Source organism: Panulirus ornatus, chromosome 32 (genome assembly GCF_036320965.1).
Source record: "Panulirus ornatus isolate Po-2019 chromosome 32, ASM3632096v1, whole genome shotgun sequence".
NCBI classification, from domain to species: Eukaryota; Metazoa; Arthropoda; class Malacostraca; order Decapoda; family Palinuridae; genus Panulirus; species Panulirus ornatus.
This window is the reverse complement of record NC_092255.1, coordinates 27,627,927-27,653,952: the sequence shown is the minus strand read 5'-3', so window position 1 is coordinate 27,653,952 and position 26,026 is coordinate 27,627,927. Positions and strand designations below refer to the sequence as shown.

Here is a 26,026-nt window from a genome sequence, read left to right as displayed (position 1 = left end):
AAGCTTTGGAATCACCAGAACGCCCCTACTGGGGTTATGGGTCATTTCAGGGATTGAGCCACCTTTTACACATTGGTCTAACCTCACATGGGTTGCGGTGCTCTGCCTAATCAATTCAACTACCAACAACTGACAGTCATAATAAAAAACGAAAGAAGTATGAAAGGATTTTGGCGTCAATTTCAGATGTGATTCTCATGTAAGCTGGGCTATATTTATCGTCTGCAGCGATGATCTTATTCATACAAGACCACCAGGTGTTTCTGGAATTCACTTCTGCCAATCTTTCTCCCAATCTAAACAGAAAGACAAAGGTTATTGACACTGGCAACAGACGCCCCTAAATTGACTCAGCGACGTGATAGGTGTTCTCCCATAGTGATAATAATCATTACTTTATGTTGTCTGTTCCAGCTTAGTCTTACCTGAGTACCTTCACGCAGCAGATCTTGCACATCTTCCGTCAAGTCTTCTTCAACAATGACAAACCACCTTATAGTCGGTGATTCCAGCACTTTGAGCCTCACCTGAAACGAACAGACGCTTGTAACAAGAGGTGTTTAATAATTAAGGACGGAAACTCCGTCCTATATTAAACATTTCACAAACCATGGCAAGAGAAAGCCACACAATTAATCATTCATTAGGAAACCTTTAACATGAAGATGTACAATGGAAAATAACGACCAATATCTCAAGAACGATGGAGGTATTAGAAGCCTTCCTGGAGAGGAATATAGTAACTAGATTTACCTCTCTATTCTATAAATCTTTACTGTATTACGCACCATTGCTACCGTAATTATGTCATACGTTCTGTGCCCGTACATGGAAAGCAGTTAAAGAATAACACCAACGTTTGTATAAACATAATTACATGGTGCCAGATTTCAGGAATTAATGCTGTTTTTATCCGACCAAACCTTTCCGAAGCATACTTTAACACCGACCTGTCATAGTACAAAACTCAAATTCAAGGAATACAACTCACACCGACTCCATAATTATACACTTGGTTACTGGCTAATAGAGATTAGGAAACTAAAACTTGCAGCTAAGAGACCGGTCATGACAGAGAAAGTAAGAAGTCCATTACTTGTGTGTGTTGCTGCTGGATATGAAGCCTAGCACCAGCTCAAGGTCACACAGCCGCATTCCGAACCATTTATCTAAAAACTTATGAAAAAAATTTGGTTTAATACTGTTTAGTCCACGTAAATCTATATTTCTGAGAGAATGTTTGTATGTGCACAGAGAGAGAGAGAGAGAGAGAGAGAGAGAGAGAGAGAGAGAGAGAGAGAGAGAGAGAGAGAGAGAGAGAGAGAGAGAGAGAGAGCCATGTGTAAATTGAAATGATTATATAAAAAGATTTTTAAGATAAGAGCTTTGTGCAATAACACGTCTCACTGGCCAATATTTATACTTTTCTTTCTCAAGAATTCTTACTTCCTGCTATAAAAGCAAATAAAACGCATCGTTATTCTCCATTCAACTAACAGGAAGCAAGCTTCATAATGTACTAAAACCATTGTCAGAAAAGAGAAAAATGCAAACTTACCTCTACACCCACCCATGTTAAGGACGACAAGGAAGGTTAGGATACACGTACTTGGGCTACATGATGATGGGATACTCAAGAAAAGATGTTCACGTGCAAATGATGGCACTTGTGTTACCACAAAATCCAGAAACTAACTGATGATATTGACTAGTTACTTGCATAGTGACGGACACCATCGTGAGCCATGCCACGCAGCCCTGATCATCCAGCTCACGATAATACTTCCATTGTTGTGTGCTGACACATTCATAATTTCTATTTCCTCTGTCAATCCAGTACAGAGAAATATTGTACTATGGTCGTAAAATATCTCTCTGGTGACTTAAAATATCAAACTGGACATCAACCAAGACGGAAATAATTTTGCCTAGGCTGGGTTACCCCTACAAACTAGGTTATGGTGTTCTTAAGAAAGTAAGGTTACATTTCTAAAGTCATAGATAATTGGATCATATGTGTGTACTCTGGGGTTATGGGTTATATGATCACATTTTTGTATCCTTGTCATGGGTTCAAATTTACATACGGTAAGTTCTGGTAACATTTTTCTGTACTCTAGTTGGGCTGCATTTGTGAAAACTGTGGCCACTCGAATTACATTTCTCACCTTGGGGTAACATTTATGTAACCTAGGGTTACCTTTCAATAACGTAGTCATATCTATCTAATCGGGAATTACCTTAACATAAGCTGGGTGTCAATATGTTTTGTAACCTAGGATCATGGGAATTATTTCTGTACCTTGAAGTTAAAGAGTACAGTCACGGAGCCACGGGTTGACGTGCAGTGTGTAACAATGGCAGCTCAGGATCGTGTGTGATAACCGATACGCGTTGAGTGCTGGCGTGCGCCCCACCAGTAATAGTTTACACGACACTCGCCCTACCCATTATACCCCCAATCATACAGAATGTTTAATATCTATTGAATACCAGCTCGCTGATCTATGTACGCTGCCACTTCTGCCACAGTAATTCACCAGTTCAGTGCCAAAGCAAGTTATTTGCTCACTCCATGGGGTGGATGAAGGACATGCAATATATCTTTAGGGTAATAATCTAGCACAACTGGGGATCACAGGCCTACTCCCGAGCACAAGAGCGTCGAATGTCTTGGTTCTGTCTCGCTGCCACATACTGTGGTAGGCTAAATTACCGAGAGGCTTCATAAACTACGTTAATTTACACCTTCCTTAATATATTAATCATTGTTGAAAAAAAATCTAGATTGTTGAATGTTTGGTAATTTCCTGGTATGATGAGGTGGGTTTTATGGTGATACAAGTACTGTCTGTATCAAGACATGTGCTGCTGGGGTTGTGGCGTCGCTTCCGGATTTCCATCATCATACTTGATACCATCCACCTATTCATGAACTATTTGTCTCACCAGTTATATCTAAAGTTTCTTTTCCATCTTATATATATATATATATATATATATATATATATATATATATATATATATATATATATATATATATAGATAGATAGATAGATAGATAGATAGGTAGATAGATAGATAGGTAGATAGATAGACATAGATATATAGACAGATATTCATACATATTCGCCATTTCACACGTTAGCGAAGTACCGTCAAGAACAGAGGACTGTCTCAGAGGGAAAATCCTCACTTGCCTCTCTTCTCTGTTACTTCTTTAGGAAATGTAAAAACTGGTCGTGGGAATAAAATGAAGCCGTCGCTCGTTTCTTCCTAATGCTACCTTGAAGTGATTGAAGCAATCGCGAAAATATTAGGTTAAAAGCTACTTGTCCAAATACCTACTGAATAGAGAGAACGTATTTGTTCACTATGGGATATTATCTGTAAGAAATAAAAGAACGTATCTGATCACATAAGCGTAGGGACTGTGTGAACATACTTGTTCAAACAAGTGGGTGACATGGGCAGCCCTGCAGAAGACGAAGATGTTCCTTATAACCTGGACGTGATTGTACGACCTGAGCGTCTCCGTCAGTAGATGGAAGGTCGGGTCGTAAGGTAAAAGAGTTGTGTCTCCCTGCAGGTGGAACACCCTCGCCACATCAGCCACACCTGTGCGCAACAAACATCATGGATCAGTCTCAAACTTTACCTTATCACTTTTGTTATCATTTCCAAGATATATTTTGAAAAAATAAATTTTTTTTTTTTTATCTCGCAGTGGTTCTATCCGTCACTCACTCTTCCCCTTTTATATACTCATATCAATTCCATTCAAATCAGAACCATAACTTACAACTTGGCCCTGGTCAGCCTACCTGGCTTGTCGTTATCGTATACAAGGTAAAAGTGTTGGCCGGAGGTAAGGCCAAGCAGATGCGACACTAGGTCAGCTAAGGTCAAATCTTCAGCGATGTTCCTGCCGAAAGACAGACAGACATACTTGAAAAAAAAATTCATTACCAAAATACCAATTTTCTGATACACTTGTTTTCTGAGTGCATGATACATCATCAGCAAATGGTTGTGTGTTGTATATTTTTAGTTCTATACACTATGAGATTAATCACATCCTATAAACTTCAACTCAGAAAATGCAAATCTTTTTATCATAGTAAACAAAACTAATCCACCAGCACTGTATGTATCAGATGGCTTTCAACATCTGAAGGTCATTACGTCCACATACTTAAGCGGACGTGAAACATGAGTACAAGACTATGCAGGTGCTGACGTCCACGCATGATGCTAGCCATCGACCGCTGAATATGGTCATTTAGCCACATATCTCTCTACAGAAGTCTGACAACATAAATGAAAAGTATAGGGTTATCTTTTATTGCCAGTGCTCATGTTCGGTCGTAAGGCACTCCACTGCAGAACAAGTTGGCCAAAAATAACATACACGCGTTAACGTTAAATACATGATTGCATAAATCATAGCGGTTCACTGCATAAATCATAGCGGTTCACTGCATAAATCATAGCGGTTTCCTGCATAAATCATAGCGGTTCACTGCATAAATCATAGCGGTTTCCTGCATAAATCATAGCGGTTCCCTGCATACATCATAGCGGTTCCCTCTATATGTTTGTTGTTAGCATCGCCCGGACTTAGTCTAACTTGACAGCATATGCTCTCCCTAGTCATGAATCTGTCTACATTTTTGTATATGAATGTATGGTTTTTGGTGAATGGTTATTACGGCTTCAGGCCTATCAAAAACAACGGTCATTAAGGCCGTCCGCGTCCATAATCACAAATCAAATCATCTTTAACACCTTCAGGCTAAAATTGGCGAGAAAGGAGGCGTTTGATTTGATATTTCTAAAATGAAATATATAAATAAAGGACAGCTGAACTGTCCACTTGAAAATGTTTTCCTCGTATACGTCGCCTGTGCGTTTTAAATGAACAGTTGTTTGTGTTCTGTTATTTCTTTATGAGCCGCGTGCGTGTGCCATGTCGTGTGGTGTTGTTATTTTTTTTTTAGCTTCTTGTTAGTAACATTCTAGTGTTCACCTCTTGCTGCTGCAAATGATAGGTTGGGGCTCCTCTGCCATTCTTTCGCGACTTTTTGGCTAGTGACTAAGTTCTGAGTTCAAGTTATCTCTTCTTGCTTTATCGTGCTAAGAATAAAGTCCTATTTGTCTTCAATGGGAAATATATCAACGGTGCTATTTTACTCGATTACCCCAAAACATCTTTGTTGATGCATACTTCTGCACTCTTCTGTTGTTGTCGTCATCTGAGAGCCTTCAAACAATCGCCAGCTTCCCATCTACAAACTAGACTACGACCTAAACAAATAAATATCAAGAAAATAAGACAGTTCGGAAAAAAGAAAACATCGAAAATTTACTAGACTACAAGAGGCATGACGTCAGTCACAATAAACTGAAATTCTTGCTGCTCAACACAACCAGGAAATATCCAAACTTGCCACCAGGTGTAAACTATGAACTGTCTAATAGAGCAATATAACAAACATGCATATTCCTGGAACAAAATCTTTTATGTGACTCCTTTTAGTCTCGAACACACACACACACACACACATATAGATGGTGAGTTACCTACCTATACTACTTTCCTGTGTGTGTGTGTGTGTGTGTGTGTGTGTGTGTGTGTGACAGTTATGAGTAAGCTACTTACACAAGAAGAGGAAGAGCAAGAAAGCAGTTGCTGCAGACTCCCTATTAAAGGCTGATCTCCATTCTACGGCTTGTACAATGGTGACAACTTTCAGAGAGTATGAAAAACACATGCTTGCTCACTATCTACATCTGATATATATATATATATATATATATATATATATATATATATATATATATATATATATATATATATATATATATATATATACCAAATTAGAGGTGGAAGGATGAAGTGAAAAAGATTTTGAGCGATCGGGGCCTGAACATACAAGAGGGTGAAAGGCGTGCAAGCAATAGTGTGAATCGGAACGATGCTGTATACCAGTGTCGACATGCTGTTAATGGACTGAACCAGGGCATGTGAAACCTCTTGGGTAAACCATGGAAAATATGTGGGGCCTGGATGTGGACAGGGAGCTGTGGTTTCGGTGCATTACACTTAACAGTGAGACGAGTGCGAACGATGTGGCCTTCTTTGTTTTCCTGGCGCTACCTCGTGAAGCAGGGGATAGCGATGCTGTTTCCTGTGGGGCTGGGTGGCCCCAGGAATGGATGAAGGCAAGCAAGTATCAATATATGCATGTGTACATATGTATATATGTATATGACATTTGTCTTCTGTATTTACCTTAGGCGTTGTGTAGGGTTGAGGACTGGTGTGGCGGCTGTAGTCGTGTAGACCTGAGAGGGCGAGTCGTGCGCTCCCACACTGCCGTTCCACACCAGCACTATCTCAAGAAGTAGTTCATATACAACAACAACTGTATAACACTCCAAATATCATATAACACTAATGCAATGATGGCGTGGAACAAAAACTAACAAAAATAACAACATATAATGACATAGGAATTATATATTTGTTTCATATTTACACATCCAAAGTTTAAAAATGATATCATTATGATAAACTCACCAAGGCAGACTAAAAGCTGGGGAGTGAGGTCTCTCATTTTGTGTAGGATTCTTGTCTGAAAAATAAGAAATGGAAAATAGTTTTATTGAATACCTATAATTCAAATAGGTCTGAAGAACAGTCCTACTGTTGTAATGTGATACATGCTAAATCTATTTACCTTGGTTTTGGACTTCTCAAAGGTAACACAACAACGAAGTATATATCTAAGTAATTATTTAATGTTTTGATAACTTTAGTTAAGCCACAAATCTGAGGAGTATCTGTCTGCCACCTGCATCTGGTGGGCCCAGGAACCTGATTATGTAAATAATGACGTTATGTTCTTTCGTTAAAGACATAAAGCAAACTATCAATACTGTGTATCTACATATCCATTTCGTTGTGTATCTATATCTAACAAATTATGATAATGATATACTAACGAAAACTTTGTATAAAGGTAACTCATTTAAATCAAATGGAAAGAAACTATTACTTCTGATACTTACTCACGAAACATTTAATATTTCAGACTGAATCTTATTGCTAATGGAATCTGAAATGTTCTCACTTATCTGTAGATCTATGCAGCCATAAACAATGATATTAACAACAGTGACGATAACAAAATCATACAAGTTACAAAGTTAAGTGTACGGAACGAACAAATAAACTTGGAGCAAAACCAGTGCCAGATTAAATATCTGCTGGGTCCATAGCATATTCAGAAGACGGAACCTCTATCAAAAATGAAAAAATATATCATTATATATGAACAAATCTACGCTATTCACACATTCATAACAATTATAACTAATAAATTCTACATATCTTTTTGTTTTGATAGTAATACGGAAATGTGCATTTATTATATCAAAATATTTCCTTTAGTCACAAATTATCTAAAAATAAGCATCAGTAATTAATCCCTCGACATTACATGCTTTTTGTAAACTTTCATATTCTATTCTGCAGTTTCTCTTAATACAATGGCCATATCATGTAAAATTTGAATCCTTTATGAATATTGCGTGGCAAAACTACCGCTAGTACATAGAGCCCATAGCTATATTTGTAACTTTATTAAATAATCTTTCTCATGAAACATTCAACAATTGGACAAGGTCATACAACCAGACGAACTCACAAAACTTCCCAGAATTTTCGGTTTTATGAAGCCCGAATGTTGCTGCATCTGCCGAACTAACCAGATCTTTTCTTCTACTGCAGATAATTTGAAGTATTTACGTCCAACAACTTCCAACAAACTGATTTCTTATTGTCAAACAGAATGAGAACGAGAAATCTACATATAAACACATACATGATTGCAGTTTGAAAGGCAAACATTATAGGATAATTGCAGATAAATAATACAGTAGCTGTCGTAAGAACGGAGTTATGGCGCTGTTTCATGGACCGGACACAACCTTGATATTGCAAGGAAAAATGTATGCAAGATACTGCAGCTACGTTATTACTAGTAGTAATTATTAGTGATTATCATATGATGGTTGATGATGTTTGAGTGAGATTACCATGGTGTCCCATAGCCGTGGTTTGAGTAAAACCCCATAATTCAGACATTAATGACCCACTTAGGCCAATGGACTGCCAAGCATTCTTTGACTACTCACTTTTTTGTGGGCTAAGGAAAAGCCAATAACCTCGTTACAACCTGCAAGGTGATGATGATAGGATACTGTCAGACACAGTCTCCTTCCTGTGTGTGTGTGTGTGGTGCGTCACACGGAACCACGTTGGTTGGCAAGGTGATCATTACAGTTTCCCAGGTTAATCACTTCACTATATCACACTCGATAAATGTTCATGTTGTCATTATTTGAAACTGTCTTACTGTATGTTCTTATTTGAGCACCAGAAATGATAATCTTATATGGGAACTACTGTGGACAAGGATATCTCCCTTATGAGTTTAACAATTTAATCTCTATAATTAGCCGAGAGCTATACTCATGATATATGCCACGGATAGTTTAACGCAGTCATTCCTTATATTATTCTTACAATATAACACTTTGCTCATTACAATATTACAAGAGGACCCGTAATCGCCATCTCAACCCACCCCCCAGCGTGACCACTCGTCCCCTATCACTGGTGACTCCGCTGTGTGCCACAGCTTGTATAATCTTACCGCACTTAGTAACTCTAGTGATAATGTACAATATATGCTTATTTGCCAGTTATAACATTCCTAAAATACCAAATAAAACTAAACGTCAGTAATACTAAACTGTCATACAGCTTAGGCAAACATGACCAACTAGCTACATCTGATTCCTTGTTGACTCCGTCTGTTTCTTATACGATAAATTTATGCACACGATCACATCTCTCCTTGTCCGACGCTCATTACCTCAAGCATACCATAAAATGAGGGTCTTTCCATATGCAAAAGACCCTACAATCGCATCACAACACCGTCACCATAACAGCAACATACTTGCAGTCATTACAAGAATGACGCATCCGGGACAACTTGTCTGCATCTTCACTAACTGGAAGTGTCATGAAAAACATTTTTTTTCTCTCAAGACACACCCAGTTGCTTAAGTCCACCCACGCCACACGCTCCCCACCTAATCACTCAACAACGGTTACTGCCACACAAAGCGGACAGTGGTTGGTCTGTACAGATTGGTGCTAGACGGCGGGACTCAAGTGTGACGTTGGGATTCAAATATATATGTTAAATACTGGCACCTGATGAGGTAGATTGTCTCCACGAAACATGTCGTGTCACATGTATAGAAAAATTACATGAATCGCACTGAAGTGCGATTTCACCTTCATGCTATCATCACTAGTGTGATCATATATATATATATATATATATATATATATATATATATATATATATATATATATATATATATATGATCACACTAGTCGTCGACGTGTGCTCTCAATGGATTGAACCAGGGCATGTGAAGCGTCTGGGGTAAACCATGGAAAGTTCTGTGGGGCCTGGATGTGGAAAGGGAGCTGTGGTTTCGCTGCATTATTACATGACAGCTAGACACGAGTGTGAACGAATGGGGCCTTTGTTGTCTTTTCCTAGCGCTACCTCGCACACATGAGGAGGGAGGGGGTTGTTATTCCATGTGTGGCGAGGTGGCGATGAGAATAAATAAAGGCAGACAGTATGAATTATGTACATGTGTATATATGTATATGTCTGTGTGTGTATATATATGTGTACATTGAGATGTATAGGTATGCATATTTGCGTGTGTGGACGTGTATGTATATACATGTGTATGTGGGTGGGTTGGGCCATTCTTTCGTCTGTTTCCCTGCGCTCCCTCGCTAACGCGGGAGACAGCGACAAAACAAAATAAAATATAATAAATAACACACACACACACACACACACACACATATATATATATATATATATATATATATATATATATATATATATCAAGAGGTAGTATACAATTAATATGGTAAAGACCGAGGGGGCTGGAAATCCTCCTCTCCTATTCAACTTTTCCAAATCAAGGAAGTTTAGTGGGCTAAGTGAGGACCCTACCTTACTAAAGCGGGAAATGGGGAATACGTAAGAAAAAGAATATATATATATATATATATATATATATATATATATATATATATATATATATATATATATATATATATATATATATAACAAGAGGTCAAAGTGGTGCGCGTGATCTGGTATTTGCTGATAACCACGAGTACAGGTGCAATTTCTTGTAATGATCGCATCGTTAGAAGTACAAGAGTGAGATATTATACGTAGAACATTCTTATATCTCATTCTTGCATCTCCCCTGACGATGCGATCGTTACAAGTGCACTTGGGAACTTACCGTGTTTAATTTTCCACGTGGTTATCAACATATAATACACTTGATCGTAGTATCCCGCGTTTTCCCATTATCAAGCCGCAGTCAACTATGGGGTACTAGAGGCATTGCCCTCCCCACTTACTGCATCAGTCTCGAAAACAAGGTCAGCCAAGCAATGTCACATCTAGAAAAGTGTCTGATGACGGTGTTATAAGATGCATGCTTTGTACAGTTGGACCACTCCAGTGCTAAGGCACTGACTCCAATCTTTCAAGTAAATAATAACTGTCTGCTTCCGAACATTTCAGTTAACGACTACAGTGACTTATATGATGCATCTGAGCTTACATGTCATCAAGTTTTCATTGCATCATTGTGATGTGCCAGGAACATACAGAGAACATCGAGCCATAACTAAGCACCGCAGAAACTGTCGTATGGAATCTTACCAAGAGCACTTACCTTCCATACACGACCGATCGCAAAGCAGCAATACCCTGGACGGGGTCATCCCGGCGAATTTTAATCCATTGCGCATGCGCACACACACACACACACACACACACACACACACACACACACACACACACACACACATACACACACATACACACACACACACACACACACATACACACACACACATACACACACACACACACACACACACACACACACACACACACACACACATACACACACACACACACACACACACACACACACACACACACACACACACACACACACATATATATATATATATATATATATATATATATATATATATATATATATATATATATATATATATATATATATATATATTCTTTCTTTTCTTTCAAACTATTCGCCATTTCCCGCATTAGCGAGGTAGCGTTAAGAACAGAGGACTGGGCCTTGAGGGAATACCCTCACCTGGCCCAATTCTCTGTTCCTTCTTTTGGAAAATTAAAAAAAAAAAACGAGAGGGGAGGATTTCCAGCCCCCCGCTCCCTCCCCTTTTAGTCGCCTTCTACGACACGCAGGGAATACGTGGGAAGTATTCTTTCTCCCCTATCCCCAGGGATAATATATATATATATATATATATATATATATATATATATATATATATATATATATATATATATATATATCATATTCGCCATTTCCCGCGTGGGCGAGGTCGTGTTAAGAACAGAGGACTGAGCCTTAGAGGGAATATCCTCACTTGGCCCCCTTCTCTGTTCCTTCTCTTTGGAAAATTGAAAACTGGAGAAGAGGATTTCCAGCCCCCTACTCCCCCCCTTTTCGTTGCCTTCGACACGCAAAAAATACGTGGGAAGTATCCTTTTTCCCCTATCCCCACGGATAATATATATATATATATATATATATATATATATATATATATATATATATATATATATATATATTGGAAGGGATCACAATTTTGCGCGTGATCAAGATATTCCTGAGTCCACGGGGAAAATGAAACACGATAAGTCCTCAAGTGCACTTTCGTGTAATAATCACTTCATCAGGGGGAGACACAAGAGAGAAATATAAGTCAGTTGATATAAATCGAAGAGACGAAGCTAGGACGTCTGTATATATATATATATATATATATATATATATATATATATATATATATATATATATATATATATATATATATATATGATATATATATATATATATATATATATATATATATATATATATATATATTACAAGAGGTCACAGTGGTGTTCGTGATTTCGTATATGCATAAGCTGTGGTTTTATATATATATATATATATATATATATATATATATATATATATATGTGTGTGTGTGTGTGTAAATCAGACAGATTCGAACCTAGGACCTTTTGCGTGGTAGTCAGAAACGCTAACCGATCGGCAATGATCGCCTCTAATAGAGAAATGATTTCGATTCCAAGTAATCAAATACCCTTCGTCTCAGATATTTGAACAACGGGGTCTACACCAGTCAAATCCCATCAGTATTTCAACATAACGAAACTATTACCCATGTATAGGTTGACTCCCTAATTTTTTGCCTAAAATTTGGTCTTAAAAACATGAACTACTCTTCACCGTTTTCTATGTTAGCATGGTAACGCCAGAAAGAGGAAGAAATACCTTCATTCTGTCGTAACCATTGTCTAGCTCTCATATGTAATATTCCGAAACCGGAATCTTCGTGTGTAACTCTCACGGATAAACCGTTGCACCTTGAGTTCCATGCCTAACATTCCAAGACATCTAAAATTGTTTTTAAAAACTCTATATTGTTCTTTAAGATAAGAAATGAAAATTAGGGAAAAGGGATGGACGAAAGATATCTATAAGTCGATGCACTTTTCCGAAAACATATTTACTATTCCTCACTGATCAACCATTGCAAAGCTGTGTCCATCCGCACACGTATTACTGGATTCCTCAATTCGCACCACTTAACCCAACGCTAGGTGCTCTTTGTAACCGATCTGGGTCTAACGTCCCAACCCTTCAAATCAATACCTGTCATTCATAATTCCCTTTATCCTTATCATACCATTACTGCATTGTTGTGTAATGTATCACCGTACAACCATTTGAACCAAGCCACTCTTCTCAACCGCTCAATAAAATATGTTTCATCCCCGCACTTGCAAACATTCACTTTTTTCATAGATTACTTGTCTCTCTCGGTAATGGAACTATCTCCCTGCATATATTCTCCCTGTATATACACATATCCAATTACGTCAGTACCTAAAGTGATATGTTTGGCATCCTTTCGCGTGAAGCATCAAGTTCGCTTGGTGGATGTGTTTGGAGTACACTCACATCACGTTCATAAGGCCTGGATTAAAAGTAGCAAGATCCCCTAAGTATAATAGCTAACACTTATCAATAAGTTACCTGCCACTCACCGCTCAGCTACATGATGTTCGAGGGATGAGTGCCTCATCATACAATAAAATGATGATCAATAAAGTGATGCGTTTAAATTTAAATGAAGGCTTCTTCGTATCTCCATTACAGGAACATCTACAGATCATTACTCTTTGAACAGCAGCATTAAGGCAACGCGAGAAGCATTACCTCCGTGATGTACTGGTTAGCGCGCCATGATACAACACAGATTCGAATCCCTGTTACGGCACTCGGTCCATTCAACCAAGCTGTTCATCCACCCCTAAGAGTTAGTCGATAAAATGAAAAGCTGACACACACACACAAAAACACACACACACACACACACACACACATATATCTATATATATATATATATATATATATATATATATATATATATATATATATATATATATTTTACTTTTTTATTATCATTTTGCTTTGTCGCCGTCTCCCGCGTTAGCGTGGTAGCGCAAAGAAACAGACGAAAGAATGGCCCAACCCACCCACATACACATGTATATACATGCACGTCCACACACAGCACATATACATACCTATACATCTCAATGTATACATATATATACACACACACAGACATATACATATATACCCATGTACATAATTCATACTGTCTGCCTTTAGTCATTCCCATCGCCACCCCGCCACACATGGAATAACAACATCCCCCCCCCTCATGTGTGCGAGGTAGTGCTAGGAAAAGGCAACAAAGGCACCATTCGTTCACACTCAGTCTCTAGCTGTCATGTAATAATGCACCAAAACCACAGCTCCCTTTCCACATCTAGGCCCCACACAACTTTCCATGGTTTACTCCAGACGCTTCACATGCCCTGGTTCAATCCACAGACAGCACGTCGACCCCGGTATACCACATCATTCCAATTCACTCTATTCCTTGCACGCCTTTCACTCTCCTGCATGTTCAGGCCCTGATCACTCAAAGTCTTTTTCACTCCATCTTTTCACCTCCAAATTGGTCTCCCACTTCTCCTGGTTCCCTCCACCTCTGACACATATATCCTCTTTGTCAATCTTTCCTCACTCATTTCTCCATGTGACCAAACCATTTCAAAACACTTTTTCTGCTCTCTCAACCACACTCTTTTTATTACCACACATCTCTCTTACTCGATCAAACCACCTAACACCCCATATTGTCCACAAACATCTCATTTCCAACACATCCACCCTCCTCCGCACAACTTTATCTATAGCCCACGCCTCGCAACAATATAACATTGTTGGAACCACTATTCCTTCAAACATCCCCATTTTTGCTTTCCAAGATAATGTTCTTGCCTTCCACACATTTTTCAAAGCCATTTCCCATGTTAGCGAGGTAGCGTTAAGAACAGAGGACTGAACCTTAGAAGTAATATACGTGGAAAGTATTCTTTCTCCCCTCTCCCCAGGAATTTCTTTCATTAAAGGCTAATTTCCTGTTTTGCTCTCTTATCCTCCTATACTTCTCTTTTCATATTTTCAGGTTACTTCATTGTGTCTTCCTTGTGTTTCATAAAGTAATCCCTAAATTTTTCACAAAGCCATATTTCTTTGTGCAACTCCATAGTGCTATAGTTAACAGCAACATTAATTCTTCTGCTACTGTTGCTAACACTGCTACCAGCTTTACAGGAACTGCAGGTGCAGGGATAGTTGGCATCCAAAATGTCTGGAGAAAATTTTGCATGTGACACACCTGTAACCACAGAAAGGATACAGAGCAGAAACTGAATGAAGGTTATCAATAGTGAAAGTAAATTTGCTTCTTAAAATGTGCTAATGTACAATCTATTTAGGATAAAAACACTATGAATGAGCTTCCTGTCATTAAAATATAATTTCTGCCATCAGTTCTAAGAACATGATAACAATACATGGAGAAAATTCATGAGCAATACAGTGTAGACCTTCCATGGTGACAAACTTTTACACAGGAATGAATGGAGTTATGCTGTGCTATCATCATACAACAAAGATGTTGATGATACATAAATTATGCGATCTCTTCTCTTCCAAACATGAAAGAGCAAGGTAAGATTCAGTTTCATAATATGAAACAGTACTATTAAGGTCAGGTTATTTTTGGCTGGCTCTTTTTCTTCTGCTCATCACAATAGTAATGATAGATATTCTAAAAAGTGAAAAGTTCTCATTTTGTTATGGCTATTAACCATATAAGGTATTCATCATTCAGAACCACCATAAGCCTACCACCCATTTTCTGTGAACAGTAAAAGTATCTCAAGTATACGCAACCAGGGCAATTATAAAAATATAATCTAAAATATACTTTCTTTTATGATCTACATTCTAATTTCAAACACATCTTATATTTCATTCCATTAAACCATTTGTAAATCTTTGCAGAACACAGTAATTTAGCTGTTCCAATTTTCATAAACAAATTTCGAAATAGGTCAAGAAACAAAGTTAATCTTATTCACTTAAAGTTTTAAACACATTATATTCATGTGATAATGAATACCAACAATACTGAAATGTTGAAAATATAAGAATATGTAAAAAAAAATTAAAAAGAATGAGCAACAAGATGGAATGTTATGAAGTACTTTGACTTTATATACAGATATATCAATCCTCTTCATAATACCTTAAGCTGCCTTTAGAAATTTATCCTTTACAGAGTAGCTTATAGAACCTTCATATATATGAACAACATAACTTAAATGCAAAATTTTACCATGAGTTATACCCAGCACCATGGAAGTAAAGTCACCCGTAGATGAACCACGAAAACTGTAATATCAAAACAACCAAATTGTTAGGCAATTAAGTCCTAAAACTGCAAAGCTGAGGAAAGTATGATCTACCATATTAAAAACACTTTTTAACATTGAAATGTAGTGTACATAATTTCATCCAGAATTATCAAGATAATCAGTGAGATATGAGTTTCAATTTCAAGAGCAATGACATTATAGTAAACTATACACTGAAATGTTTAGGATTTAATACAACAATACAGTGAGGTAAAATTCTCTACAAACTGCAAATGATAACCAAAGGGGAATTATTTGCCTATATTTTACTGTGAAAATACACATCCAAGCATTTACATCATGGAAGAAACTATTATGCTGAAAATATAAGAGAGTTGAAAGTTATTGGGAACAAAAGTAAGGTAATGAAGTCCAGTATGGCAGGGTGAAAAAGGATGGTCTAAATATATTTACATGGGGAAGACCTGGAGAAAGAGGAGTACCTCAGGTACCTGGGAGTAGGGAATGTAGCAGAGCCATGGGATAAAAATGGGTCAGAAGATGAAAAAAGGGGAGGAAGGTCTTGGGTGCATTAAAAAGCATGAGAAAGGAAAGGTCTATGTTTCATAAAGGTAAAGATGGTATGTCTGAAGGTAAAGTATATTAGGTCTAACAGACTTGAATATAAGCGGGTCTCCACCATTGAACACAAAAAAAAGGAAGAGGATGGGCATGAGGCAAATAAAATGTCTAAGGACAAATACATGGTAAGAAATGGGGTGGTTGTTCAATATGAGAAGGCTGATCAGAGTATCCTTAAATAGTTTGGGCATGTGGTAAAGATGGGTAAAGAGAAACTAACAAACAGAAGTTTTGTGCCAGCAGTGGTGAGGGCAAGGGGATGGGCATGTCCGTGAGAATGGAAGGCTGGGTATTGGGGCAATATCCAGGAAGGTAAGAGGTATGTACTGAATAAATCTAGTTTTTGTTATGTGGTACAAGATGTGTTGTCCAGTTAAGTGGTTGAACAAGATCAAGTGAAACAATCATGGTAAATCACAGAGAAGTCTGTGTGGCTCGGTTCAGACTGAGTATGAGCAAAAGAGGCCATTATTTTTTGGTTCCTGTTATTGTCTTCCTTAACTAAGAAAAGCATTGTATTATTATCATATAACCCTGAGAACCTCCTCCATAGGAATCTCACAGCTTTGTGACTGTACCCTATGCAGGAGCAGAGAAATGAGGGACTCCTTTCTCCTCTGAAGCTACATCTTTAACAAAACTGCACTCCCCTCCATCCACTGAATACAAACAAGGCAACAGGAATGGATGAAGGCAGCATGTATGTACATGTGTATATATGTATGTATGTATGTATACACTGAAATGTATAAGTATGTATAAGTGCAGGAGACGGCAATCAAGTATAATAAAAGTATGTTTGAAGGAATAGTGGTTCCAACAAAGTTATATGGTTGCGAGGCGTGGGCTATAGATAGGGTTGTGTGGAGGAGGGTAGATGTGTTGGAAATGAGATGCTTGAGGACAATATGTGGTGTGAAGTGGTTTGATCAATTAAGTAATGAAAGGGTAAGAGAGATGTGTAGTAATAAAAAGAGTGTGGTTGAAAGAGCAGAAGAGGGTGTATTGAAATGGTTTGGTCACATGGAGAGAATGAGTGAGGAAAGATTGACAAAGAGGATATATGTGTCAGAGGTGGAGGGAACGATTAGTGGGAGACCAAATTGGAGGTGGAAAGATGGAGTGAAAAAGATTTTGAGTGATCGGGACCTGAACATTAAGGAGGGTGAAAGGCGTGCAAGGAATAGAGTGAATTGGAACGATGTGGTATATCGGGGTCAACGTGCTGTCAATGGATTGAACCAGGGGATGTGAAGCGTCTGGGGTAAACCATGGAAAGTTCTGTGGGGCCTGGATAAGGAAAGGGAGCTGTGGTTTCGGTACATTATTACATGACAGCTAGAGACTGAGTGTGAATGAATGTGGCCTTTGTTGTCTTCCTAGCGCTACCTCGTGCACATGAAGGGGGAGGGGGTTGTTATTTCATGTGTGGCAGGGTGGTGATGGGAATGACTATAGGCAGACAGTATGAATTATGTACATGCGTATATATGTATATGTCTGTGTGTGTATATATATGTATACGTTGAGATGTATAGGTATGTATATTTGTGTGTGTGGACGTGTATGTATATACATGTGTATGTGGGTGGGTTGGGCCATTCTTTCGTCTGTTTCCTTGCGCTAATGCAGGAGACAGCGACAAAGCAAAATAAATAAAAATATATATATATTATCCCTGGGGATTGGGGAGAAAGAATACTTCCCACGTATTCCCTGCGTATCGTAGAAGGTGACTAAAAAGGGAGGGAGTGGGTAGCTGGAAATCCTCCTCTCATGTTTTTTTTGAATTTCCAGAAGGAACAGAGAAGGGGGCCAGGTGAGGATATTCCCTCAAAGGCCCAGTCCTCTGTTCTTAACACTACCTCGCTAATGCGGGTAATGGCAAATAGTATGAAAGAAAGAATATATACACATACATAGCATGCACATGGGGAGAGGGGGTGCCATTTCATGTGTGGCAGGGTGGTGGCGGGAATGGATGAAGGCAGCATGTATGAATATGTACATGTGTATATACGTATATGTCTGCGTATGTATATGTATGTATATGTTGAAATGTATAGGCTGGAAATCCTCCCCTCCAGTTTTTACTTTCCAAAAGAAGGAACAGAGAAGGGAGCCAAGTGAGGATTTTTCCCTCTTAGGCTCAGTCCTCTTCTTGACTCTACCTCGCTTACGCAGGAAATGATAAATATGTATGAAAAAAATATTCATGTTTCATTTATCATACTTGATTGCCATTTCCCATGTTAGTGAAGTAGCATCAATAACAGAGGACTAAGCCTTAGTGGCATTACCAAACTGCATGCATATGGTCACACAATGAATGGAAAGTCACCTCAAGCCAGGTTGTATCATCATCAATGGATGAAATGGAGTACAATCTAATTGAACACCTTTTCATTCCAAAGGAATTGATCATTACCATGCTATTAATTGTAGTGCTACCTTGAAGCTAAAGCAGCCCCGTTAACTTTTCTGAAAGAATCATGTGAATTTTAAAAAGAATGTAAAACTATACAATACACTTGTATAATGGACAGTGCAGCTGCCAGTTTCACTTACCTGGTACAGATTTCCAAGCGTCCTAAGCTGCCAGGCATGCGAAAACACCACCTGACAAAAAGTAAGATTGAACAAGAAATAATACGAGATGAAATAATCAAAAAAATTTACAAAGTCATGCTACAAAAAGTGTAAGTCGGGGGAAGTGCTCCTATATGGTAGGATATGCATCTTTAAGAATTTCTTTACTTTTGTCTCCTGCTTCTCCTTATTCCTTCCAACTCTGACACATATATCCTCTTTGTCAACCTTTCCTCACTCACTCTCTCCATATGTCCAAATCACTCCAACACACCCTCTTCTGCTCTCTCAACCACACTCTTTTCAATGCTAAACATTTCTCTTATCCTTTCTTTACTTACTCAATCAAACCATCTCACACCACATTATGTCCTCAAATATTTCATTTCCAATACATCCACCCTCCTCCACACAACCCTATCAATAGCCCGTGGCTCTCAACCATATAATATTGTTGCAAATACATAAATCTTTCAAACATACCCATTTCTGCTCTCTGAGATAACATTCTCTCTTTTCACACATTCTTCATTGCTCCCAGAACCTTCATCCCCTCCCCCACCCTATGACTTCACTTGCACTTCCATGGTTCCATTTCCTGCCAAGTCCACCCCGAGATATCTAAAACACTTCACTTCCCCCAATTTTTCTCCATTCAAACTTACCTCCCAACTACCTTGTCCCTAAACCCTACTGAACCTAATAGCCTTGCTTTTATTCACATTTACTATCATTACTAATCCTCATGTACATCAATACTCATCAACAATTTCCAATGCACTGATGAATCTGACTCAACCCGACATGTCAATAATGAGAAGAATGGAACTCAGTTTAAAGTTTTAAAAAGAGGCAATGAGGTCTTGTAATAAGCTGGGAATGGTCTCCTGCCTCGAAGTCATGAGCCCCAGCCCCTCCCACGTCAACCTTGGAAAATTCTTGGGAAAAAAACATTCCATCCTAAAAAGAAACAATTTTATGATTATATCATAATATGAAAATTTCTACAACTTTTCTTGAATTTTGTTAGTTCAAAAACTGCAATGTCCTTAATGGGTATAGTTTGCACATGTGATCTATCAAGCAACTTAGATGTGTGTTTTTATGCATGCTCATGTCCCTTGGAATCACTACCTAGGTACCTTGCTGCCATCTAGTTTGGCTTTGTTCCAACTATTCCATAATCATTTCACTTCCTTTCACTAAACACAAGACATATATAATTGGAAACTTGCTTTCCATCCTATTAACTATATCTGTCTATTCTGTATACTCTTCCATTGGTGCTGTAGCATTGAACTGCTCATGCAAGCCAGATATTTTTTGTTAGTTTTCAGGTCTGATTGGCAACTGAGAGCAGCCTTCAGCCTTTCTTTTATAGTGACCAACATGGTATGGGCAAACTATACCCTAGTCTAGGCCATCTTGAGCAAAAGAAAAAAGTAAAAGAAAAATAGAAATTAGGTAGTGTTCTGTTGGTGTTTGTAGACCTGATTCTTTAAGGAAGAAAGGTTGTATGATGAGGGGAATAACAAGAGTGAAAAAAATCCATAGTTTGGCTGTTTAACATAGAGAAAGATGCACTAAGTGCAGCTTGACTAAGAGGTCCAACCAAAGCATGCTAAAACAGTTTTGCATATGGAGATGATGAGTGAAAGAAGACTGAGTAGGACAATGTACATGTCGAAGGTGGAAGCAGCAAGGGAGACAAAGACCGAAATGGAAGGATGAAGTGAAAGAGGCTTCAGGGTATCGAGTTCTGGATGTATAGGAGGGTAAAAGGTCCACACTGGATAAAATACACTGGACTGATGAGGTACACGAGGAGCAATGCGATGTCAAAGGTCTGAGCCATGACATTTGAAGCAAGTAAGATTAACAACAGAGTAGTCTGTAGGGCTTTGTTGTGCATGGCAACCTCTTGTTTCATTACCTTCTACATGACAGCTAAAGACGGGATGTGTAAAAATGACACTATCATACATTTGGTCATTACTAAATCACTAAATCAAGAAAAGAATTTCTGTACAAAAAAGCATATTTATACTATCACTTTCATACTCTTCTTAAAACTTTATCATATGTCATTGGTAACAGAATAATAAGCAAGCATACATAGTCTTCATCCATACCTTGGTATAAATCCTTTTCATGTACACTTATATCATATGTAGCTTGAGAAACGAGATCTAGAATACAGAAAGCACAAATAGAATGAGTTACACAATTTTGTGCAAATACATGCTTGAGATATGGAACAGAAGTGAAGGGCAAAGTGTGAAAAGAATCATTATGGGAAGAGAGAACTGACTGTTGAGGTATGATGTCAATATATAGGGGTTGGTAATAAGATAAGTAAACAATGACCATCTTGGCAGTAAATGTACATATCTGAATATATCATTACGTACGTATATACCAAAGAAATAATCATCACTAACATGTTCAATATATATTTTGAGGATGAAGATAAGTTTTTAGCACTCATTCTTCTTTTACTAAACAAGTGAGTTGGTCTGGTGGGCATCCAGGATACTCCTCTATGTTTGGGTGGTCTAAATCACCTCTGTTGTCATGGGGCACTCTCTTTGGATCATGGGAAGGTGGTCCAAGGCTTTTTACACATGCACAACGTGGTTTACTCTGGCCCGGGCTAAATAATTTGCGTGGCACTCCCTCCCAGTCTCTTTCCACTCCTCCACTGAAAATAAGTATGAAAATTACAGCAGCATGATGACAAATACATTTACATGAAAAATTTCATTTAGCAACTGAGAGAGCTTCCATAAATACCAACAATATTAACCCTTCAATGGTAAGGATGGTCCACTAATTCCATCATGAAGTGTGAAAAGCATAACCTTTAGGAAATGACAGATGTATTCACAATATTTCAATATACCTTCTTGATGTGCACCAAACTCGTGCTCCAGATTCTGGACTCCATTCCGAATTGCATGGGGGAAACATCTTTTTCTCCTGATTTTCATCCTCTTTATGCCTGTATGCTTCGGTAATCCATCGTTGTGCATCGTAGTAGTAGGATGTTGCCTTACCCGTCTCATCATAGTATCGGCCAATTAGTTTTCCTATCAAAAAGATGCCAATCTTAGGCTACATGAATCCAACGGACAACATGCAAGATGCAGTGAAAATATATAAAAGTACACCATTATAGTTCCATATATAAAATCAATATAGAGTTTAAGGCCACCTTTACCATCTTCATCACATGTAGATGCTGTCTTGCCTGACTCTTATCAACCTTAATCTTACAAATGCTTTTAAATATCTCCCTTTCTTCATCTATGCAAATAAAAACAATATGCACAACATGAAAATCACACATCTTAAACAAGTTATATAATATCACCACTTATCTACCATTCACAATTACAGAAAGAATTAGGGAAGGGATTGGTAAAATCAAAAAGTATGGAGATGCTGCTGAAAGCAACACAACAACCTTGATGATATTTACCTTGAAGCTTTGCAATGTGTATATGTCACCTTTTTTGACACGTGGGAATATATGGGAAGTATTATTTCTCCCCTAAACCCAGGGAGAAAAATGGGTATGTCTGAAGGAATAGTAGTTCCAACAATGTTATATGTGGTTTAATCAATTAAGTAATGAAAGGGTAAGAGAGATGTGTGGAAATAAAAAGAGTGTGGTTGATAGAGCAGAAGAGGGTGTGATGAAATGGTGTGGACATATGGAAAGAATGAGTGAGGAAAGATAGACAAAGAGGAAGGATGTATGTATCAGAGGTGGAGGGAACAAGGAGAAGTGGGAGACCAAATTGGAGTTGGAAGGATGGAGCAAAAAAGATTTTGAGTGATTGGAGCCTGAAAATACCAGAGGGTGAGAGGCGTGCAAGGAACAGAGTGAACTGGAATGATATGGTATACCGGGGTTGACGTCCTGTTAATGGACTGAACCAGGGCATGTGAAGCATCTCGGGTAAACCTTGGAAAGGTCTGTGGTCCCTGGATGTGTATAGGGAGCTGTGGTTTCGATGCATTACACATGATAGCAAGAGACTGTGTGTGAACAAGTGTGGCCTTTTTTGTCTGTTTTCCTGGCGCAACCTTTCTGAAAGCTACACTGGAGATCAGAGAGAAGATATCTTAGGAAAAATCTAGAGAAATGGAAACCAAGAAGCCAATCTAAGACTTTTGGAAAATCAAAACTATTTAACGAATACAGGATTCTGTTTACTGATTATCTGTGTGATTAAAACGTATGACACAAGACTCACCAACAAATTTGTAATCACTCTTGTAAAACTTCACCCATTCATCAAGACCAATGTAGTCAACACTCGTTAAACCAGTAATGTCATCAATGAGTCCTGCCTCAGTAAAATCTCCAGTGACAAATGCTCTACTTGCATCACGACCTGTAATGCCAGAATTATGACATACAAAACAGAAAATAAAGTCTTTCGTTTAGATCTAAAGTACAATATCTATTCCCCTCTACATGGATTATTTCATATACAAAGAGTATATCTTAACTTATGCTAGGTACCCATTCAAATATCAATCTACCCTAAAGAGAAAGATGAATAAAGTAACGGAATCTGTTGTTGAACAATATAGGTTTTGTTAGGACTGTTGGTGAGGAAAGTTTGATTTCCCTTAATATCACAGAAAAATCTATCACCAAGATGAAACATTAAACACCATAAAACATCTACAGAAATGCTCTTCATAATGATACCTTAAAAATCAAAATTCCAATGTTAACAGCTTTTCTGAATTTGGGTGCTTGCTTGGACAATGCTTTGTTATTTCACTTAGGATATGTTGCTTCTGTCATCTTATTTTCTATGCAGTGTTATTCTGTCTCGAGTTTCAAAAACAAGATTGGCAGTCTTTCATACCAGTATGTAATTCATAATAATCAGAACTCTATTCCATCTGCAGCAACCATTTAAAACAATGCTACATAAGGCTAAGTTAGCTTAAATTGGGTTTATGGGTTTGTATTCTTTCTTTTCACATACTATTTTACGTAGAAAACATAATCATTTGCTTCCCTTGCACCACTTTCTCAACAAATGTTTGAGAAATAACTTTGCAGGTCAACAAATGTGGTGTTAAAATGGAGAAATTTGTGACAGAAAAATGATTTGAAGAATCTTTTTATTTTAAGATAAGTCTATAAGAGAGAGGGCTTTGAAGATCTGGGAATATATGGAATTAATTACCATAAGAGTATATGAAAAACCTATTGAAATCAACAAAACCTAAGAAAACCTCACTTAACTTTTTATTTCTTAATGTTCTAATTTAAGTAAACCAAGGGTATTGGTGTCTACTGCAACAAAGCCAGCTTTGGATATCGTGTAATTTTCCTAACCATTCATAGTGTAATGTTTACAGAATAAAATAAAAGTTGTGGAGAAAGCTCTGGAGCATTAGATTTTAATCTACAATATCAATAAGGCAACAGTGGTGAAAGTTGATAAGTATATGAGAAAACGTGGATGTTAATCAATGTAGATATATGAACAACAATAAAAGTCAGCATATGACAGACCAAGCAGCGGTTCACAACATCACCCAACCCCTCCAAAAGTAACCAATCCCCATGGTCCCCAGCAGCAGACCACATTAATGGTAGAATTTTCAAACCATAAATATTGGCTTCTATGGGAGGTAAGTTGTCAAAAGTTCTGTTGAATTTGAAAGTGTTAAGCAAACTTGACATTAATTAATCTAATGTTTCCCCTGATAGTCTCAACCATCACCATTTCTACCGTATTTAACATCAAAGAAAATACTGGTCAAATCACTCCAAAGCTTTCTTCTATTCTCTAAACTATATAATACCACTGCAGAAGAATGTCACAACATCCAAAGCTGCTTTTAAAACTAGTGAAGCTGATAATGTACAGCAGCAACTTTATTTCCATACCAGAAAAAAATTCATAGCCACCGCCTGGTCCATAATGCTTTTTGCCCTTCTTAACGTTGTACACACTTCCAAGAACAGCTAAATAAGGCCCTTTGTTTCCTGCTTGGCCATCGTATTTCCTCAGTTCTTCAGGTGTAAAGAGTCTCTCTCTTTTCTTTTTAATGGTCTTTGGTTCCACCGGGGAGGGTGTAGGATAAAGGCGGCGGATTAGGTTATGAACGGCCAGGGTTACACCCCTCACACTGGGACTGCTCATCACAGCTGTCATGTACTGGGGAGAAACCTCGTGCACGACCACCCCCACCAGAGCCACACCCACTGAAGTTATCAACATAAATTTAACAAATGTCTTCATCTCGTCCACGGCCCCGTAAGCAGGTCGTCCAACCGCGACCTGCTCCTGCTAATGTTTGTTGACATCACAATGACAAGTTTAAATGGGAAGAATTTCATGGGAAACTGAGCCAGACTAGACACTCCTGGCGGCGAGAACTACAACTAATGTTCACCAGTTAATCAAATCTTCACTCCAAAGATGGCGTTACACATACCCACACACACACACACATTAGTACTTAATCGCTGTTTCCCGCGTCAGCGAGGTATAACAAAGAATATTACGGAATATCAATGCTTTTATCCATTACATTACCTTGAGAATCAATTATAATCATGCGTTAGTGATGATCAATTGGGGATATGACTTTTTAGTAAATTAATGATGTAATTTAAAGATATCTATGTCAGTTACATACATAGAACAAAGAAAAAATGAATAGACAAGCTTAGAAATAAGCAAGAATAATATAGCTGTGGATACTAA

General features: G+C 38.0%; 2 protein-coding genes across 4 annotated transcripts in view; both read right to left on the bottom strand.

Moving 5' to 3' along the window:
* Positions 1-10,898, bottom strand: part of LOC139759252 (glutamate receptor ionotropic, delta-2-like) — a 29,921-nt gene extending 19,023 nt beyond the window's left edge. For all 3 annotated transcript variants that reach the window (XM_071681383.1, XM_071681381.1, XM_071681382.1), the window contains exons 1-6: positions 10,867-10,898; positions 6,584-6,638; positions 6,296-6,395; positions 3,825-3,925; positions 3,446-3,618; positions 426-527 (exon numbers count right to left, since the gene is read on the bottom strand). In XM_071681383.1, coding sequence (XP_071537484.1) covers positions 426-527; positions 3,446-3,618; positions 3,825-3,925; positions 6,296-6,395; positions 6,584-6,620 — 513 coding nt within the window. In that variant the 5' untranslated portion in view covers positions 6,621-6,638; positions 10,867-10,898. The remainder of the gene's footprint in view (positions 1-425; positions 528-3,445; positions 3,619-3,824; positions 3,926-6,295; positions 6,396-6,583; positions 6,639-10,866) is intronic.
* Positions 10,899-15,139: 4,241 nt separating this feature from the next.
* LOC139759251 (neuferricin) lies at positions 15,140-25,645 on the bottom strand. The gene is made up of 6 exons (XM_071681380.1): positions 25,204-25,645; positions 23,540-23,680; positions 22,180-22,366; positions 21,719-21,978; positions 19,257-19,307; positions 15,140-16,083 (listed from the first exon to the last, which is right to left on the bottom strand). The coding sequence occupies exons 1-4, from the start codon at positions 25,556-25,558 to the stop codon at positions 21,762-21,764; spliced, it is 900 nt and encodes a 299-aa protein (XP_071537481.1). The 5' UTR covers positions 25,559-25,645; the 3' UTR covers positions 15,140-16,083; positions 19,257-19,307; positions 21,719-21,761.
* Positions 25,646-26,026: the final 381 nt, after the last annotated feature.

Bases quoted from the DNA above. Each gene is read 5' to 3' on its own strand.
- LOC139759251 (XM_071681380.1), bottom strand. From the start codon at position 25,558: ATGAAGACATTTGTTAAATTTATGTTGATAACTTCAGTGGGTGTGGCT. The intron at 23,681-25,203 runs GTATGGAAATAA...CTGGCATTACAG, and splicing joins TGGCTATGAATTTTTTTCTG to GTCGTGATGCAAGTAGAGCA. The intron at 22,367-23,539 runs GTGAGTCTTGTG...TCTTTTTGATAG, and splicing joins GAGTGATTACAAATTTGTTG to GAAAACTAATTGGCCGATAC.